Source organism: Pieris napi, chromosome 12 (genome assembly GCF_905475465.1).
Source record: "Pieris napi chromosome 12, ilPieNapi1.2, whole genome shotgun sequence".
NCBI classification, from domain to species: domain Eukaryota; kingdom Metazoa; phylum Arthropoda; class Insecta; order Lepidoptera; family Pieridae; genus Pieris; species Pieris napi.
Genome location: NC_062245.1, coordinates 8,574,160 through 8,590,374, shown reverse-complemented (window position 1 = coordinate 8,590,374; position 16,215 = coordinate 8,574,160). Strand labels below are relative to the sequence as shown.

The 16,215-nt window shown below is 33.8% G+C and overlaps 1 protein-coding gene across 1 annotated transcript; it reads right to left on the bottom strand.

The window, feature by feature from the left end:
- Positions 1-13,920: 13,920 nt before the first annotated feature.
- LOC125054555 lies at positions 13,921-14,889 on the bottom strand. Its single transcript, XM_047656527.1, has one exon. It carries the CDS (start codon positions 14,859-14,861, stop codon positions 14,124-14,126), a length of 738 nt encoding a protein of 245 aa, XP_047512483.1. The 5' UTR covers positions 14,862-14,889; the 3' UTR covers positions 13,921-14,123.
- Between the last annotated feature and the right edge of the window lie 1,326 nt (positions 14,890-16,215).

The following is a 16,215-nucleotide window of genomic DNA, read 5'->3' as shown; positions in this document are numbered from 1 at the left end:
CAAATACAGAAATAAATTGTGTTATATTTAAATGAAACGCATATTATCACAATTATTTATTTCCAACATTTAGGTCAACAAGTTTTTTTTTAATAATATCTAAATATAACCTTCATACTTGATAGCTATGTTTTACTCATTTTACAATTATAATAAAATAAAATATTTACATTTTATTATGGGCAGTGCTACTTGACTTGACATAATGTCCTATAATCTCTCTCTGCCCCAAGAGGGGGCAAGAGCGTCTACTGTAAGTCTCCATCGCGTTCTGTCTTGAGTATAACATTGCACGCTCGAAGTCTTTCCGGCTCTCTTTGCCTCATCTAAAACTGTAGTTGCAAGTACTTACATCATGACAAATATATTTTAAACAGTAATCGTACCTATTAAACTGATAACCAAACTCACATTGTAGAACTTAGGTAACTGAACAGCTAAGTAACAGAGAGATATAACCAAAAATAAGTGGATTACTAAAACTAGTAACTAACATTCAGCCGCAATCGCGCAACGATAATACCAATAGTAAAACCCGCGGATCTCACCTGACTAACTGCTTCTAACCGCCACTAACTGGTTCTAGCCGGGTAAATAGAATGCCTTGCGGGAGCGGAAGCGGTGGCGATTGCGTCAAGCCTCACGCTACGTGTGCTAATTGAAAAGTTTACGTATTAGAATATATTTCATACGATGTATAAAGACTTATAGGACTTATAGGTTCTTACGGAGAGAAAAATTAAAAAAATTGAGTGAAAAAGTTTAAAAACAACACTTTTCTATATTCCCATACAAAATATTCGTAATAATATTTAAAGGCAATTTGAACTTTAATACCATATCATAAAGTTCAAGTGTTAGTGGATGGGTTTAAATTTTTATTTTTTGACATAATGTATTTGTTGTATTATCAACTTTCTTTTTTTTATCTTTTAGCTAGACCGGTGTCCCGAATAGCATAATAAGTATTAAAAAAAATAAAGAATCGACTGTTAGGCGATACGATGTTCGCCAGGCCAGCTAGTAGTTAATAATTTCCTTTTGCGTTCAATTAGATTCATAGTGAAAGGATTGGTTTACACTTTTTTATTACTCTTATAGTAACTTATATTTTTTTATTGTGATTAATTGCAACATAGGCACAGATCGCTTCCGCAACCGGGACCGCGCTCTTAGTTACAAAACTAGCCCAATTCTAACTAGTTTGAACCGGCTCGAGCCGCCGCGCGTCAGTTTTGAGCGCCGTAATCCTGTACAATCCGTGCTGCTAACTTTGTTCTCTTATTTGCTTTGCGGTTCACGCATTTTGCCACTCACCTTGTTATCCACTTGATGTATGCGTTTTGTTCTTTTGACGGCGTCATATTTGTTTATAATTGGGAAACATTAAGAGTAATAATGTCAAAAGGTTATTTGAATAGTTTTGGTTTGAATGAAGACTTCTTTTGTTTTTTTTTATGACAAACCCGAAGGAAAATATTTTTTGTTTTTATGCAAACACTATGACAAACATTCATGCACCAGAATGTGATTACTGAATAAAATTAAAATATAATATAACTTGCAATATTTTATACAGAATATCTATTTCATCAGATGATATAGAAAAACGTATAATAATATAAAGAACTTTCATAAAAATAAACGTACCTGAGAATAATTACTACCTACCCTTTTAGCTAAATGTCAGTGTGACCATAGAATCACAAATGTTCTAAATGCGGGTATAAAGACGACTTGCTTAATGCCGCGTAAGGATGTGGATCAGTGCATTTCTAGATGTTAAGAATAAAAGATTTTTCTTTACGTAATTGATGTTGTATTGTGCCTATAAACTAAACAATACTTTTACCTGTTTCTGAGTTGAATGACGGCACTATTAGAGTTAGTAAAATAAATTTAAAAATGTATCAGTGGCTCTACATCCTTTTTAGGTCTGAGCCTCAGATTTCTGTATCTGTTTAGTGATGATTTGTAAATCTAATAGGCAAGTAGGCGATCAGGACTGGCGTTGACTTTTTGGGTCTAAGGCAAGCCGGTTTCCTCACGATGTCTTCCTTGAATGATGCGCACATAGCAAGAAAGTCCATTCGTGAATAGCCGGTGTCACTGCTCTGAATCTTAATAAAAGTCGAAATTTATTTACCAGACACATAAATGAAATCGTTTTATTATTGTAAAATATTTAATGGAATATATAGAAAAATTTAAAGTATATAATGTTCACAAGAACGCTCTATGAAATACTAAACATCTAAAACTGGGAACTTTATGTAAATCGAGCTTAAGCCGGCATGAACCGGTTCACACCGGCGTAAACCGGTTAAGGCGGTTAGAGCCGCCGCATGACGGCGCAAGTTTGTTTTGTCACTTACTTGTGTCGGTTAATAGTAAGTTAAGTGGGCGTTTAGCGCCTCTAATTGAATAGATTTAAGTCGTATTCTAGTTTTCTTCCTGCTAAGATACAATTGAGAAGAAATGTGTGATGGCTCATTTTTGACAATAAAATAAACATTCTTAAAGAGCTCGAGCCCTCTGGTATTGTGAGTGTTCAATGGTGGCGTTATCACTTAACATCAGATGAGTCTGGTGCCTGTTCTATAAAAATAAATGTATATTTTTCGTTTAACTTTTAAATGTGTCAGAAAAAGTATGGAAAGTTTGTGTGAACCCTTTTTTTATAAACTATGAATAAATGTACGTCATAATAATAAATAAAGTTTTGTATATCTCATATGAAATTAGTCACGGCTTTTGTAGTTTCAACGATGGTCTGGATGTTCTGCTTTAGTCTTAGCGAAAATCATTGCTCAGAAGCGCGGCACTCAAGGCGCCAATCTTCAAAAGTAGACGGCGCTATTAAGTAGGTATATGCTAGAGGGAAATAGGTATTAACTTTAGGTATATTTTGAATTGTTAATACCAAAAGTTTATCCTGCTGCGGTTTAAGTGTTTTAGCGTAAGAAGAAATTTAATGTTTTAAAATAGTCGGTCAGTTTAATTTTTTTTTGTAGGGATTTTGGCTAGTAATAATGTCATACGAACAATAAAATAAGTATCTACTAAGTAAGTATAAGTAGGTACTATTAAAGTTTCACCGTGTCGTCGCTTATCTTTGAAAATAATCCCGGAGTGACGGAGCCCGTCGCCGGTTGTCTCTTAGATGAGGATTACCAAAAAGGCTTCTAAAATAAAATTCTGAAAGACTTGACGATTTTTATTATTTGGGGATATTCCAAAAATTCAACTTAAAGCAATTTAGTAAGAAACGAGAAGATTATTTTTCGTATAAACAAAAGTTTTTTTTATTTAATTTTTTTTGGGTGGGGCAAGAGGCTCAGCTGATGTTAAGTAATGCCACCGCCCATGGACACTCAAACTGCTAGAAGGCTCGCAAGTGCATTGCTGACCTTCGAAAATTTGTACGCTTTTTTCCTAGGTCGAAGTTGAATAGGTTCGGTAATACTTTAGAGTTGAAGTATTAGTTTAAAAATAGGCTACAATGTATAAAAGAAGAAACATGAGATTTTAATATAAGACATAAAAATAAATCAGTGGCGCTACAACCTTTTTAGGTCTGGGCCTCAGATTTCTGTACCTGTTACATGATCATTTGTCTTATAGGCAAGTAGGTGATCGGCCTCATGTGCCGGACACACGCCGTCGACTTTTTGCAAGCCGGTTTCCTCACGATGTTTGTGATGTTAAATGCGTTCATAGAAAAAAAGTCCATTGGTGCACAGCAGTGGCTCGTAACTACTATCTCAAGGATGAGAGTCGAACGCTGAAGCTACTAGGCCAACACTGCCTTTTTGAGAGCTTAATACAGAAGAATAGAGGTAAAATATTAATATGTTTTTACGACCTAATAAGTCGGATTAGATTAATACCTGTGCTAAGGACATCGACTTAGGATCCTTCAAGAAAATTTAAATTTAATTTAATTATTAAAAGGCCGGCAACGCACTTGCGAGCCCTCTGGCATTGCGAGTGTCCATGGGCACTAAACTTCAGGTGAACCTTTAACCCGTTTGCCCGTTGTTCAATAAAAAGAAATGATTATATTCATGCCAAAGAGAACTAGCGTAGAATGAAATTTACCAGTAAATTTATGTATGTAAGGTAAAAAGGTACATAAATGTACATTTTCTACTAAGAAAATTTAGTATTACTCGTATAACATTCAACAATCCATTACCTTAATTAATAATGCAACTTCAAATCGAATAGGAGTCAAATAGTTGAGAGCATGAAGGGTGTCCATTAATCACTTCATTGTTGGACTCGGGTGACGACGAGTCACAGTATTGTGGATTTGTTGACAGGGATCAAGCCGGGCCAGATAAGGGACTATTCTGATGTATAGCATTGATATGGCAATACAGAAAGAGTGAGATTTAATAGACAAAGATGAGAAATTTAATTAAATCATCGTTTGAAATAAAATGTTCCAGTGTAAGCCGATTTTCTATGATAGTAAGGATGCAGAATGTCAATCCTCTACGAGTCTAGAAGTTAAATAGCTATTCATAAATAGTTTAAATATTTATTTAATCTAAAACTTATTAGGAAACATTATATTATAGGCCAGTGACACACGCGATACAGGAATATGCTGACGTAAACACTTTTTTCCAACTCTCCAAGCTCGTTCATTCCCATTTCCATAAATATAATTTCTTTGTAAATCCTAGAATTACTATAATTAAAAGTCTTCAATAAGTACCTACAGCCCTGCGATTCTGTAACTCACTTCACGAACTCACACAGCGGTTTTCGCATCGGCGGTCTCTCTCAAATCAGTCGTGAAGCAGTCATTTTATGATTTGGCAGTCTGATAAACAATAAAGTACAAGCTCTCACCTTTTCAGAATGCCAAATCATAAAATGACTGCTTCACGACTGATTTGAGAGAGACTGCCGATGCGAAAACCGCTGTGTGAGTTCGTGAAGTGAGTTACAGAATCGCAGGGATGCTCGCGTATTTGAATAGGCTATCAAAATCATCGCTTTTACCACGTAATTACGAACATTAATGAAAACTTTGATATCTTTATTTAAATTGTTGTGCAGTTTTCCTACTTACAGTAATTTTGTGTTTTACGCTCGTAATGATGTTTAAGTTTCTATTTAGTTTCAATTTTTTCCTGTTTGCTTGTGTTTAATTTGTTCCTTGCTAGTTTGACATTTTTATGTTCTAATATAATTGATGATTGTAAAATTTGTGAATGTTTCTTTTAAGCACACATGTTAGGACTTATAAATAAATAAATATATAGCAACTTTAGAGGAAGAGACAGAAGAGAATTTAATATATTAAACTAACTATAGTGGGAATTAACATTCGTATTTAAATTGTCAAGGTGTTTCAGAATAAGCCGGTACATTCTCGGTCGCCGCAAACAATCACAAATGAATGGTCGCAAGACAAAAGGCGAGTTCCTTTGTACTAATGAAGAATGGTCATCCTAACTGTTGTGCTAGTGTGTTAGGCGTTAGATTAATTTGAGGCCGCTGTTAATGTGCGACCACACTTGATATAAAATGGCGAACGCAAAATTTAAAACTAATAAATGAATTAAGTAATTATACGAATACATATATATCTAACTATATGTAATAATAGTTACACTAGAAGATAATGCTAGATAGCCGGAAAGCAGTTGCCGGCCTTATTTAACTTTTGTGATTATTTTCAACGCCAGTCCTAACAAAGTAATTATATAAAATAATTACGATAAATAATAATATTGTTATAAATACATTATTTCTAGGGACTACCGCTGAAAATTGTTGTTTCGTTTTAGGGCACATACTTTACGGTAGCTTAGTTAAAGTTTGGTTTGGTGCTAGAATTTTTCAAACAATTATATTAAGTTAAGCATCTGATTATAAGAATTGTTGTAGGCTAACTGGCCAGAGTTAATAAATTAAAGTTCAGTTTCTCTATTTTATTGAAGTGAAAACTTCTTTAGCGGCGTTGTACACTTTTTTTGAAATGGGTAAAAAATGTTTAACTCGCGCCAGGACGTGACCTGATCGAAAATTCGTAAGACGGATGGAGAGTAGACAGCTGGAGCGGCGTATTTAATGTAATATAAATTGTCATATTTGTGTACGATAGCGCAATAAATAAATATTGTATTCTACCACATAAATAATAATACTTTTATACTAATTAAAGCAATTCATGCAAAATTATTCCCTAACCATTCCAAAATATCAAAAATGCATAACGTTAATATTCAAGTTTTCACTTCTGCCGGCACTCCCGGAGTGCAACCCGTCGTTTTTTTTTTCATACATTCTCCCAACACGAAAGATGTTACGCGAATGTATGGTCGTAGCATAACAAGATTGTTTGTTTGTGAGGGCGCGGTTACGCACGTAAGGAGCAGTGACTGGGCTACTTCAACTTTCCATTATTAAAATTGAATCTCGACCACTTCCGAGGGTCCTGCTGTCCCAATTTCATTAAGCATTTTAACACATATTTCTGATGATGTTTTAAGGTCACGGCACCACAAGCTTATAACGTCGTTATAAAATTTATCATCACCGTCATAAGTAGTAAGTTTCATTATAAAAATAAGTTGGGTTTAAAGGCACATTTTTGTTTAAAATTTCAGTATTTTTTTCTTTTATTTCGTGATCCACCTTCTGTAGCTTTGATGAGCTTATTACTTTCTAGTATTTCCTTCATACGCTTAAGAATAGCCTAACCACCAGGGGAACACATAAAAATCCTCCCCCTTTTAGTGCGAGAACACGCAGTGTAACTAAATAAATAGATAAACAGAGTGCTTACTGCTTAGCAACCTCACAATGATTAAGAGATACGGTCGTAAAAGCGCTCATTAGGTGGGGAAGAGTATAATTAGCGGCATGGACACATAAACATGTCGGTAATACACGACCTCCCAGGTGCATCGTACGTCTTTATGATACACGCTGCGAATTTGATAACGTTGTTAGTATATGAAAAAATGTGTTCCGATTTCTAATAAATGTTTCAAATTATTGAACGGTAATTGGTTGTGAAAATTAACAAACTTTAATTGTCTGTAATTCTTTAATTCAATGTCACTGAATGTTTGCGTTAGCATCATGAGTTAATGAAAAACATACATGCTAAAATATAATATAGGTCAATTAGATATTTTTTAAGAAATTGGAAAATTATACTCGTTTATTGGTATTAAAAATATGTGATATGTTAATTCTAATGTAAACGCATAATTTTGTGTTTAATATTTTAATAATCTAAATAACTTAAGGTAACTAATTAAATCAGCCCCTATCAAGTAAACATTCAAAATTTCGTTTATCAAGAAAAAATAATGTTAAATTTATTCACTCCACTAGCGACCCAAAGTGAGCCTTGGGCTTCGAAACTAGAGTGCCTTTGCCAAAAAAAACAAAAATAATTTGGGAAAAGTGACCTCAAGTATCGTCAAAGCCTTAAAAATAAAAAAAACCTGTAAATACTAATCTGTACCACACACATATGTTTTTACGTAATAGAGGAAAATATAACCAAAGTTTTGGATACACATAGAAGGGATTTAATTTCCCCATTCATATAATTTTAAGTCCATTAGCATCTAACATTAATATATCAAGCCGTTATCAATTTATGGTCCCTGTGTATCGAAACTTGCTCCTCTGCATCAGCCCCAAACTGCACAAGTTCCTTCATATATTAAAACATTCTGATATTTAGTGCAATGCTGCATCGATGTATGCTAATAATACCGACAATTAATTTTATACTTGGCTTAGTTCTCTAGTAATTTAAATCAATTTAATGTGAATTGTTCCTAACGACTGTTGAATGGCGAATGTTAGTTTTGACCAAGCCAAGTTTCTGTATCAAATATCGTAAGTACCCACAAAATTGTTGCATACCCTCATATTAAAATAAACATGTCTTATCAATTAAAGTCAATTAAAGTTCGACAATTAATTTTATACTTGGCTTAGTTCCCTCGTAATTTAAATCAGTTTAATTTGAATTTTTCGGAAAGATCGTTGTATGACTTTTTAATACTGGCGAATCTTAATTTTGATGGTAAGGGAGTGGATGGGAAACTAGCAACAATAACGAGAAAGCACGTTCTGAATATTAACAAAAACAAGACCAGCCTTGCGATTCTGTAACATCTCAATTTTTTTTTAAATTGTGACGTCACATTGCTAACGTCATTAATTAGTTTGTTGGCATCAGCCGTTTGATTTCGAAATTAGAGTCTACTTTGTAAAGGTACTTGGTTCGAGCCCGATCCTGGATCTATAATAATAGCCATTCAATTCAGATACTTTTACATTTAAACACATTTATATTTAAATCTTCTTTTAACTATCTATGTACCCTTTTTTGGCAAAGATCTCCTCCAGATATATATACTACAATAATATAATAATTTAATTGTTAAATTGAAATAATTAAAATAAATTAATAAACAAGGGAATTGTTTTATTATAGATAATAAGACAATATTATTAAGCAAAATTTAAGCAAAATGATAAACGCCTTCTAATTTCCTTCCATAATGTCTTAATTTTTACAGAATAAAGGGCAAGGAACTTAAAAAATTACGCTCGTAAAAAGTAGCAACATTGTCACTCCATTAGTGACGTCATCGCACACCGCTCTCAATCAATTTGCACGAAATCGCCAGAGAGAAGTGATTTTTAATTAATTTTATGAGTGAACATCACTGGGTTAGAGAAAGCATTAGAGTGGGAGATATTTTTCAAATATATATTTGATTTTAAGGTACAGTAATAAATAATTTATTGTCGTTGTTATAACTGTAGAAAATCTCTATAGAAATTAACAATCGTTTACTCGTTAGTTAAAAATCTTCTCAATAGAGTTCAAGTATTAGTTTTTAGTATTTTATATATAAAAAAATATAAGCCGTCACGGGACGCCTGGCAGATGTGAAACATCGACATTATTTTGTAAAAGTAATATGCAGAAAAGAACAGATTGTGATTTCACATCAAAATTATAATTAGAAAAAATTATAATTCGTATAATTAGTACAGACAGTAGTCCAAAAATGCTGAAGTTTTATAATTTGTTTCATTATTTGGTCATGTTGATAAAAATATTTTTTAATCGGCTACTGTATGTATTTGCTATGCGCGGTCATCGGCTTCGTCCACGCACTAATTCAATATGGTGGCGTAAGCCATTTGCGATCGCTTGACGCATAGCCCGTGAAAAAATCAATTATCATTTTTGATAGCCTGTATCCTGGCATAGGGTTTATATGGACCAGATTCATAACGATGTTTATTATGCATGAAGCATTTTCTTGGCTTCAAGACAATCACTCCACTTGTTTGTATTACGGCTGGACCGATTTGATGCTATTTGCGTTCAAGTGGATTCAAGAATAAATAAAATAAAATAAAATAGCCTTTATTGCTGAACTTATTTTTACAGTAATTTTTCTTACAAATACGTTTATAACTTTTAACAGTTTCTTTTCTTTTCATAAATCCGGTATCGGTAAACGGTCGTTTCTACATTTCAGCTTGTCTTTCGACATAGGCCTCCTCTAAAGATTTCCACTCTGTTCTATTTTTCGCTATGCGCGTCCATATTGGGCCCGCCACTTTTTTGATGTCGTCCTCCCATCTTCTAGTCTGTCTGCCTCTGTTTCTTTTACTATCTCGTGGTTGCCATTCTGTTATTATTCTCGTCCATTTCTCCTTCTTCTCTCTTATCATATGTCCAGCCCACCTCCACTTTAAGCACCTGTATGTTGTGTATGCATTCTTAAATTTTGTTTTGTTTTTGATACATTTTAGTTTAACTCGGTCTTTTCTTTTAATTCCTATTGTGCTTCTCTCCATTCCATTCTGACAAACTTTTATTTTCCTTGCTTGTTCTTCTGTCAATGCCCATGTTTGGCACCCATATAGTAAGCATGGTAAGATACACATATTGTATATTCTCCTCTTGTTCCTCATAGACATATCCTGGTTCTTCATGACTTCACTGAGTGACCAATATCTCTTCCAAGTATTAGTTATTCTTCTTTCTATTTCTTTTTGCATACATTCCTCAGTAGATATTAACTGTCCCAAATACACATACTCCTTTACATACTCTATTTCTTCATCATTTACTGTTATGGACTCTGTTTGTGAGGAGTTAGACATTACTTTTGTTTTCGTTAAGTTCATTGACAGGCCTGCCTTCTTACTTTCTTCCGCTAACTGTTGCAACATTTCCTTTAGGGTTTTCGGGTTTTCCGAAAATAAGATTAGGTCGTCTGCAAAGCGTAGGTGACTCAGATTTTCGCCATTTATATTTAGTCCTTTATTCGTCCAATCCAGATTTCTGAATATCATTTCCAGAACTGCTGCAAATATTTTTGGTGAAATTGGGTCTCCCTGGCGTACACCTCTCTCAACCGGAAATTCTTCGCCTATAGATTCTAGTTTTACTTGTGCGGTGCTTTTTGTGTATACGTTTTTCAGTATCCGTATGTATTTTGCATGTACGCCTTGATCTTTTAATGCGTCCCAGATAAATCTATGTTCAAGTGTGTCGAATGCTTTGTTGAAATCCACGAACCCTATGTAGTAAATTTTGTTATATTCTTTAAATTTCTGGAGTATTTGTCTAAGGGCGTGTATGTGGTCTATTGTTGAAAAATGTCTACGGAATCCAGCTTGTTCTTTGGGTTGATTTTCTTCAAGTGTGTTTGTGATTCTAGATAATATTATTTTTGAAAACACTTTGTAAATATTGGACATTAAACTGATTGGTCTGTAATTTGCTATATCTCCTTTGTCACCTTTTTTATGTAGTAGTATAATTGTAGATTTTGTCCAATCCTCTGGAATGTTTTCCGTTTTGATAATTTCATTAAATATATCTGTAAGTCTTGGAGCGATTACTGGTAACGTTGCTTTTAGAAGTTCGTTTGTAACAAGATCAGATCCAGGGGCTTTATCGAGTTTTTGTGTATTTATTGCTTTTATGGTTTCTTCCTTCATTATTTCCGGTATATATTCTTCATTAGTTATTTCGTCGTTTTCTTTTATAGTGTCTTTCTCTTTTTGACTTCGGTATAAGTTTCGGTAGAATTCTGTAGCGATTTTTAATATTTCGAGTCTTTTACCTGTATTATTGCCATCTTTCTTTCTCATACTTGGTATCCAGTCCTTTTTGTAGTTTAACTCCTTCAATGCCTTTTTTATTCCTCCTGTCTTTTCTATGTAACTTTTCATTGTATTAGATCTTTTAGTTTTTCTTTCTTTCCTAAGTTGTTCACTGATCTTTTTGCTTACTTCTGTTACTCTTTGGCGGTTTCCTTTAATTTCCTTTTGTCGTAAAAGTTCTTTTCGTTCTTGTAATAATTGTTTGATTGTAAGTGAGACTTCTTTCTTGATACTTTTGTTTGTTTTTCTGGTTACTGTTTTTAGTTGATTTAGTAATAGGTTGTATTTTTCTTGTATCGATGGATATTCTTTCTTCTCTAATTCCGCGGCATCTAGAGATGTTTGAAGATTATTAAGTAATAGTTTAGGGTCACCTGAGTATTGTACCGCTAATTGTTTATTTTGAAATCGTCTTGTTTTCTTGAACATTCCTGACATCGTAACTCGAACCATCCTATGGTCTGTGTGGAAGTTTAAATTGTTTATGATCGAAATGTTCTTGAAGGCTTTTCTATTATTAGACATAATAAAATCGATTTCATTCCTATATTGTCCATTGGGTGAGATCCATGTCCATTTTTTTGATGGTTTCCTTTTATAAAAACTGTTTAGAATACTTAATCTGTTTTCCAGTGCAAAGTTTACTAGTCTTGTTCCGTTTTTGCTTCTATTTCCATACCCATAGTTTCCTATGGTATTTTCTTCCCCACTATTTTGAATCCCAATTTGTCCATTAAAGTCTCCCATCACGATGACGTTTTTGTGTGCGTTATCAATAGCGTTTTGGAGATTTTCATAGAATTCCTCAATTGTTTTTACGTCCTCTTTTTTATCAGATTCAGTTGGTGAATATGCCTGTATAATAGACCATCTCTCTTCTTTATCTCCGTTCAAGAATGGTTTATATTTAATATGAGAAGATTTTTATGTATATAACACATTTGTGTGTACAGCCTTGCGATTCTGTAACTCACTTTTCGAACTCTCACAGCGGTTTTAGCAGCGGCGGTCGCGCTCAAATCAGTCGTGAAGCAGTCATTTTACGATTTGGCATTCTGATAAGGAGGAAGCTTAGTTTATTGTTTATCAGAATGCCAAATCGTTCAGGACATCGTGTGTCGGGTGCGCCGGTACATACCATAGTACTTTTGTTTTTTTTTCAATATTAGTACACATACGACAGTTCATGAATATATACAAACTTATATTGTCCTACTAACATACATTCATGAATATACACGAACATATAATATATAAAAACTTACCTAAAAACCTCTTACGCAAAATACTTATCAGGTTATGGTAATTTTTGTATGAAAAAGTTTCAAAAGAAAAGTAGTTCTATAATTAATAAGATAAAATATATCTAAGCTGCATCATAATACAGTAACTCAATTAAGCAGATCTGACTTCACGTATCGCTACGGCTATTGTGCTGCTCATAAATTGACAAAGTGTCCAACTCTCATGAACACGAATAAGTTTATGCTTACGGTCAGTGCGCGGGACATTGGAAACATACGACACGATATTGCGATCGTGAAAGCGATGTTTTCCTATGAATGTAAAAAAATATTAACACTGAACCCAGGACTAGTATTCCACTGTCAGTGGAATTAAAATACTCTGCGACCCAAAACGTGTTTTGACCTCTGAAATGAGAAACTTCCAGCTTGCACTGTCCTGTGCCACCTCCCGCCATTTCAGCAGAAGCAGGCTAAACCCAGGACTAATATTCATCTGTGGTCGGAATTGATGAAATACTCTCTGCTACCCACTGTCTTGGTCTCCGAAATGAGAATCTTCCAGGGCGTCCTGTCAGCTGCAGCAGGTCCTCCACCCTGTCGATCCAGCGATACCAAGGCGGTTTCGGTACAGTAAGTCGAAAGTAATGATAGTTTTAAAAAAATATGTGTTCTCTACGTACGTAATCTGTGTTGACGAAATAAATTGCGTGTACTTTGTACTTGTAGTAGGTCTTAGTTCAATACCGTAGTTTTAAAGTATATTCTGAATTAAAAAAAATCGTAGCGTTTTTATCTCATTTGGAATCCGTATTTTTCTGACGGAGGTCCACAGGCACCAGCAGTGATTTAGCGTCCAACTTGGACCTTGGACGAGCTACGGAGTCGAGCCATGCTTCTGTCGCTAATGAACCATGAATTTCTATTTGTTGTTGCTCAGGTAATTAACTAATAGGTCCCTTTATTTACCTTATCTGTTCATTAATAAAACAAAAATTTAATTATAAATATTTTTTGTTGTCATTAGGAAATATTTGTATTTGTTTGTCACGGGTATCCATAAATCTACTGACTGATTTCAAAAATTAGTTTCCCATTAAAATACTATATTATTACTGAGTTATTTCCAAAATATTTTAATTCATTATTGTACAGCCGCTGGAGTCATAATAATGTACTAGTTAAGACAATTATAGAATGGTAAAATATTCTAATTTCCATAAAACAAAAAGTAATTTTAAATGCAAAACAAAACCTTGTATTTTAAGTAAAGAAATTGAACAAAATAAGTTTTTAAGATATATCAGCTTTAATAATATATGAATGGATTTAGGATGAAGGGATGATATATAATGGAACATTATGTACATTTAGCAACTATTTTTAATATCATGTACAACTAGGTAAAGATCTCCCGTTATATATTAATTTTATTTATTTTGGATTCATAAAAATTTGTTTTTATACTTATGTAAATGAAAAGCTTAAAATTATTTATTTTCTCATTTAATCTCTTTACAATTTCATTATAATATGTACAATATTTCAATAATAATAATTCAACAAGGCATTACTCAATGTATCTGTCATAATCATAAGAACATATAAATTCTTAAATACTTTTTATTTACGTCTTAACTTAAATATGTAACGAAATTTTTTACCTGATTTTATCACCGAATAAAACAAAAATTACATATTTTCTGTATTAAATGCGTGACTTTTCCAAAACTCAGCTAAATCCCTAAACTTTTCACTACACTGCTTTTGTCTTCTGGCGCTGTGTTTCATTGTGGGATGTTCTAGAATACTGCTAAATTTTCTCACGAGTGTTGTCACCGATTCCAAGGTAGACTTGTCTATATGTTCTGTACTTTTGATGGTGCTCAAGTCATGAAATGCCTCCTCCATATGTCTGTCTATTTCACTGTCGTAGTGACTCTCATCCTGGACTGTATCATCGAATGAGAGATCCGATGCTGATATGCTGCAATGCACTATTTCTGGGAGTTTGACTTTGGGTTTCCTGATGCTACACGTCGATAATTTCTCGATAGATCGAAAAATGTCATCAATTTTCTTACAGATCTCTTCAACAGATGATGCTGAGATAGCATTTTGGATGCATAAAAATTGCTGTGAGGATTCCTTTGAAGGGTCATGCAGGTGGTTGAGGAAATCCTGGTAATCAGCAGCCGTTTTTGTTGACGTTTTTGACAGTTGACGGCCGAGTTTCCGTCTGACTTTCTTGAAGAGGAAGGATGAATCGAATGTTGTTTTCAGGTCCAGGCAGCTGAAGACTGGTCTTAGTTTTGGCTGATCGTCGCTTTCGTCTACTTCCAGGTCAATTGGTATACCCCATTGTTCTTCGAGTTTTTTCCAATGTTCGTTTTCGGAGAGGATTTGGTCGGTATCAACTATGGAATTCATTTTAACGCGTCGCGAGCTGTCTCACAAGTGCAACTGAGCACGGTAGATTAAAATTTTTCTTAACTATCTTAATATTCATGCTGTCTCGTTCTTTTGCTTGGTGCATTATGGGACGAAAAACAAGTTATTAGATGAATACGCGCTAATAATGTATTTACGAAATGGTAACATGTACAATTATAGTCACTATGATTGAAAAAAAGTATTTACGAGTAAATATAATTATATTTTTTTATTTGAATCATGAACTTCTGAATGAAATTTGTTTTGTAGTTATAATATGTGTTGATAAATATCTCAGTTCATTTTTTTTTTTAAAGTAAATCAAACACGGGTGCCTTTTAGGTGTGGGCCTCAGATTTTTGTATCTGTTTTATGATAATTTGTATATCGAATAGGCACTCTTGTGTCTGACACACGCCGTCGACTTTTAAGGTCTAAGGCAAGCCAGTTTTGGATGATGATTTCATTCACCGAAAGAAAGTCCATTGGTGCTCAGGCGAGGTTCGCACCTACGACCTCAGGGATGAGAACGCATGCTGAGGCCAATAGGCAAACACTGCTCCTTTAAGCCTATTCTAGATAAGTAAGTGTTATTCTTAAGAAACTATATACGGGTTTACATTGAATTGAGATACAAATTATAAAAAATATATATGATATATATATGTATATGAAAAAGTTTTAAAAATCCCATACTTATGGGATTAAGAATTTTCATACTATTAAGAATATTGTAAACACTTTTTACATATGTAAATTAGCTAATTCATTCTAAATAGCAAAAGATCTTGAAAAATAAAAAATGATTTTTTTACAATTACAAGTTTTAACACCAATTCTTTCATGTAAATCGCAAACATAATATGAATTTTCCAAGCCTGTGTCTTCTGGGTGTGGTTATAGGTAGACGTCAGGAAAGGACTAGAACAGAAGAAGATGCGCAGTGCGCACACGCCTTTCTTATCTAGACAAGACTTTAAAAAGTAAGGCATCGTCGAAGTCGACTTAAGTATTTAGTGGTCTGACATTATGAGTTTGCCTGGGACGGCCTCGCATCCGCTTTCCTTGCGGGTTCCAATCAAGCGCCTGCTTGGGAATATGATTGGGATCCCTTCGGACATTAGGAGCCTAAATTTGTTACAATATAATAATCGCATTAAAATGTGAAAAATGTAGATAAAATAACAATTTCGTATATTTTTAAGAACAATATCCCTATATTTAACAATAGCATAACAGTAATGTTAACACACGTGTAGTTTGTATGAATTTATAGGAACATTCACTTGTGAGATACTGATTTAATTAGCAGCGAACCCGCTTTTAAATAGAGCTGTTTATTTTGTTTATC

What these genes read in the sequence shown, in the direction of transcription:
- LOC125054555 (XM_047656527.1), bottom strand. Translation starts at nt 14,861, where the DNA reads ATGAATTCCATAGTTGATACCGACCAAATCCTCTCCGAAAACGAACAT.